This window comes from Muntiacus reevesi, chromosome 1 (genome assembly GCF_963930625.1).
Source record: "Muntiacus reevesi chromosome 1, mMunRee1.1, whole genome shotgun sequence".
NCBI classification, from domain to species: Eukaryota; Metazoa; Chordata; class Mammalia; order Artiodactyla; family Cervidae; genus Muntiacus; species Muntiacus reevesi.
Window position 1 is genome coordinate 251787608 of NC_089249.1, and position 5293 is coordinate 251792900.

At 40.5% G+C, this 5293-nt stretch overlaps 1 protein-coding gene across 1 annotated transcript; it reads left to right on the forward strand.

Moving 5' to 3' along the window:
- The first annotated feature begins 1490 nt into the window (after positions 1-1490).
- On the forward strand, positions 1491-2148 carry LOC136156345 (eukaryotic translation initiation factor 1). Its single transcript, XM_065919037.1, has one exon. It carries the CDS (start codon positions 1625-1627, stop codon positions 1964-1966), a length of 342 nt encoding a protein of 113 aa, XP_065775109.1. The 5' UTR covers positions 1491-1624; the 3' UTR covers positions 1967-2148.
- Positions 2149-5293: the final 3145 nt, after the last annotated feature.

The window sequence follows — 5293 nt, forward strand, 5'->3', positions numbered from 1 at the left end:
GAAAATCCTGAAAGAGATGGGAATACCAGACAGTTTGACCTACCTCCTGAGAAATCTGTATGCAGGTCAAGAAGAAACAGTTAGAACTGGACATGGAACAACAGACTGGTTCCAAATCAGGAAAGGAGTACGTCAAGGTTGTATATTGTCACCCTGCTAATTTAACTTATATGCAGAGTAAATCATGTGAAATGCCAGGCTGGATGAAGCACAAGCAGGAATCAAGATTGCCGGGAGAAATATCAATAACCTCAGATATGCAGATGACACCACCCTTATGGCAGAACATGAAGAAGAAATAAAGAGCCTCTTGATGAAGGAAAAAGAGGAGAGTGAAAAAGGTGGCTTAAAACTCAACTTTCAGAAAAACAAGGCCATGGCATTCGGTCCCATCACTTCATGGCAAGTGGCTGGGGAAACAATAGAAACAGTGGCTGACTTTATTTTTATGGGCTCCAAAATCACTGCAGATGGTGATTGCAGCCATGAAATTAAAAGACACTTGCCTCTTGGGAGAAAAGCTATGACACACCTAGACAGCATATTAAAAAGCAGAGACATTCCTTTGCCAACAAAGGTCCATCTGGTCAAAGCTATCTGTGGTTTTTCCAGTAATCATGAGAACAGAGAGTTGGACTATAAAGAAAGCTGAGTGCCAAAAAAATTGATGCTTTTGAACTGTGGTGTTGGAGAATATTCTTGAGAGTGCCTTGGACTGCAAAGAGTTCCAACCAGTCAATCCTAAAGGAAATCAGTCCTGAATATTCATTGGAAGGACTGATGTTGAAGCTGAAACTCCAATACTTTGGCTACCTGATGTGAAGAACTAACTCTTTGGAAAAGACCACGATGCTGGGAAAGATTGAAGGAGACGATCTTCTCTTTGGGAAGAGAAGGGGACAACAGAGGATGAGATGGCTGGATGGCATCACTGACTCGATGGACATGAGTTTGAGCAAGCTCCGGGAGCTGGTGATGGACAAGGAAGCCTGGCATGCTGCAATCCATGGGGTCGCAAAGAGTTGGACACGACTGAGTGACTGAACTGAAATATTGTGTGTTAACACCTAAAAGGCAGCTTAACTTTCTGTTTAAAGGCAACCCATCTATATAAGACTGGTTCACTCTGACAGTGTTGCTCTGCTCACATAAAACTCAAAGGTTCACTGATTCATAATTAGCACTATGTAACACAGACATCACATCAGGCCCTGGAGAGATGACAATTTATTTTCAGCTCAAAAAGAGCATATAGCCTGACAGGAAATATGACAGATATGTAAACAAATAATCATAATGTGTACAGGAAGTGACATCCTATGAAGTGGGGAATGCATGTAACTCCATGGCTGATTCATGTCAATGTATGACAAAATCCACTGAAATGTTGTGAAGCAATTAGCCGCCAACTAATAAAAATAAATAAATAAATAAACAGAAAAAAAATAAAATATCAAAAATTACAGACTTATCAAGACATTACTGAGTCACTGAGCCGCCGCCGAGGACTCAGCAGCCTCCCCCTTGAGCCCCCTCGCTTCCCGACGCTCCGTCCCCCCTGCCCGCCTTCTCCCGCCGCCGCCTTCCGCAGGCCGTTTCCACCGAGGAAAAGGAATCGTATCGTATGTCCGCTATCCAGAACCTCCACTCTTTCGACCCCTTTGCTGATGCAAGTAAGGGTGATGATCTGCTTCCTGCTGGCACTGAGGATTATATCCATATAAGAATTCAACAGAGAAACGGCAGGAAGACCCTTACTACTGTCCAAGGGATCGCTGATGATTACGATAAAAAGAAACTAGTGAAGGCGTTTAAGAAGAAATTTGCCTGCAATGGTACTGTAATTGAGCATCCAGAATATGGAGAAGTAATTCAGCTACAGGGTGACCAGCGCAAGAACATATGCCAGTTCCTGGTAGAGATTGGACTGGCTAAGGACGACCAGCTGAAGGTTCATGGGTTTTAAGTGCTTTTGGCTCACTGAAGCTTAAGTGAGGATTTCCTTGCAATGAGTAGAATTTCCCTTCTGTCCCTTGTCACAAGTTTAAAAACCTCACAGCTTGTATAATGTAACCATTTGGGGTCTGCTTTTAACTTGGACTAGTGTAACTCCTTCATGCAATAAACTGAAAAGAGCCATGCTGTCTAGTCTTGAAGTCCCTCATTTAAACAGAGGTCAAGCAGTAGGCGCCTGAACAGTGATGTTTCAGCCAAGTCCAGAGCCCCAAGATCACAGATGGCTATGTCTGGCCAGAAGCTCCTCGGCAGTCCCTCTGCAGAGTTCCCTGCCCTGAGAAAATGTCGCCACCTGAACAGTCCTCGGTGAAGTGGAGAGTGGAGGATGGGTGAGGCAGCTGTACTGCCAGAGGGTACCTTCGGTGGCCAGGGAAGGACCCCTTGATGTCTCCAACGTGACTGGGTGGGCAGGGCTTAGAGCAGCCACCCTCCAGTGAAGTGACAGGACATCTGGCTGGCCACCAAGGTCTTCACGACCAGACATGTACTAGCTAATCGATGTCCAAACTAGAATGTGAGGCCAACCTTCTATCAGTTAAACTTTTGACAAGGGAACAAATTTCAAACCAATGTTATCAGTCACGTAGCTGTAGAGCTTGCAACTTACTAGCAACAGCTGCCCAATGCCTTGTGAAATAAACTGGTTTTTTGGTTTTTTCCCCCCTCTTCAGTTTTAATGTTATGTAATGTATTTAAACCCTTATTTAAATAAAACTTGTTTTCAGAAACAAAAAAAAAAAAAAAAAGACATTACTGCATTTTTTTTCTCAGGCCGGGAGGGGGAAATGACAAGAAAGGAAAGGATAAGGAAGAAATAATGACTGAAATGGCTGAAAACTTCCCAAATCTGGGGAGATATTTGGATATTCAAGTTCAAGGAGCATATAAGTCATGCTACAATTTCAATTCAAAACGATCTTCTTCAAGACACATAATAGTTAAACTCCTAGAGGAGAACATAGCCAAAACACTCTCCGACATAAATCTCAGCAGGGTCCTCTATGACCCACCTCCCAGAATATTGGAAATAAAAGCAAAACTAAGCAAATGGGACCTAATGAAACTTAAAAGCTTCTGCACTACAAAGGAAACTATAAGTAAGGTGGAAAGACAGCCCTCAGATTGGGAGAAAATAATAGCAAATGAAGAAACAGACAAAGGATTAATCTCAAAAATATACAAGCAACTCCTGAAGCTCAATTCCAGAAAAATAAATGACCCAATCAAAAAATGGGCCAAAGAACTAAACAGACATTTCACCAAAGACATACAGATGGCTTACAAACACATGAAAAGATGCTCAGCATCACTCATTATTAGAGAAATGCAAATCAAAACCACAATGAGGTACCATTACACGCCAGTCAGGATGGCTGCTATCCAAAAGTCTACAAGCAATAAATGCTGGAGAGGGTGTGGAGAAAAGGGAACCCTCTTACACTGTTGGTGGGAATGCAAACTAGTACAGCCACTATGGAAAACAGTGTGGAGATTTCTTAAAAAACTGGAAATAGAACTGCCATATGACCCAGCAATATCACTTCTGGGCATACACACCGAGGAAACCAGATCTGAAAGAGACACGTGTACCCCAATGTTCATCGCAGCACTGTTTATAATAGCCAGGACATGGAAGCAGCCTAGATGCCCATCAGCAGATGAATGGATAAGGAAGCTGTGGTACATATACACCATGGAATATTACTCAGCCGTTAAAAAGAATGCATTTGAATCAGTTCTAATGAGATGGACGAAACTGGAGCACATTATACAGAGTGAAGTAAGCCAGAAAGATAAAGAACATTACAGCATACTAACATACTAACACATATATATGGAATTTAGAAAAATGGTAATGATAACCCTATATGCAAAACAAAAAGAGACACAGAAGTACAGAACAGACTTTTGAACTCTGTGGGAGAAGGTGAGGGTGGAATGTTTCAAAAGAACAGCCTATATGTTATCTATGGTGAAACAGATCACTAGCCCAGGTGAGATGCATGAGACGAGTGCTCGGGCCTGGTGCACTGGGAGGACCCAGAGGAGTCGGGTGGAGAGGGAGGTGGGAGGGGGGATCGGGATGGGGAATACGTGTAACTCTATGGCTGATTCGTGTCAATGTATGACAAAACCCACTGAAATGTTGTGAAGTAATTGGCCTCCAACTCATAAAATAAAATTAAAAAAGAAAAAAGACACATAATAAAACTGCCTAAAATCAAAGTCAGAGTTTAAAAAGCAGTAAAATACACAAAATTTCTTTCATACAAGGAGATCTCCATAAGGTTACTAACAGATTTCTCAGCAGAGCTCTTACAGATCTAGAAAGAATGGGGAGATACATTCAAAGTGGTGAAAGAAAACAAAAAATGCCATTCAAAGAATACCCAGCAAAGTTGTCCTTCAGGAATGAGAATGAGATAAAGAATTTCCCATGAAATTTGCCTTGTAAGTAATGCTGAAAGCAATTCTTCATAATGAAGTGAAAACATACCAATTAGTAACATGAAAACATATAAAAATAAATAACACACTAGTAAAGGCAATACACAGTAAAATCCAGAACATGCTAATACTATAATATAGTATTATATTATCCACTTAACTCTGGTATAAAGGTTTAAGAAAAGAATAATAAAAATAACTGTAGTTGTAATAACTTGTTAATGGATACACAAAATAAAAAGATGTAAAGTGCAACATCAAAAATATAAAATGTGGAAGGGGAAATAAAACAGTAGTTTTCATATGTGATTGAAGTTAAATTGTTATCAGCTTAAAACAGACTGTTATAAGATATTTCAAGTAAGCCTCAGGGTAAACACAAAGCAAAAACCTCTAGTAAATACATACCACATAGAGAAAGAAAGAAAAATATATCCCTGGAAAATAATTAATTCACAAAGGAGGACAGCAAGAGCGGAACAAAGAAATAAATGAATTACAAAATGCCAAGAAAATAATTAATGAAATGGCTACAGTAAGTGCTTACCTATTAATAATTAGTTTAAATGTAAAAGGATTAAATATTGTAATCAGAAGGCACAGTGGTTGAATGGGTACAAAATAAGATCTAACCATATGCTGTCCAGAGGAGACTCACTTCAGCTTCAAGGACACATACAAGATATATACAAGATATATAACCATAATTAATAGACGCTCCCTGGTGGTCTAGTGGTGTGGATTCAGTGCTCTTACCACCACAGTCAGGCTTTAATTCCTGCTCAGGGAAGCCTTTCTTCGTCCTCTCTGCCTGCCACCTACCAACCTC

Bases quoted from the DNA above. Each gene is read 5' to 3' on its own strand.
- LOC136156345 (XM_065919037.1), top strand. From the start codon at position 1,625: ATGTCCGCTATCCAGAACCTCCACTCTTTCGACCCCTTTGCTGATGCA.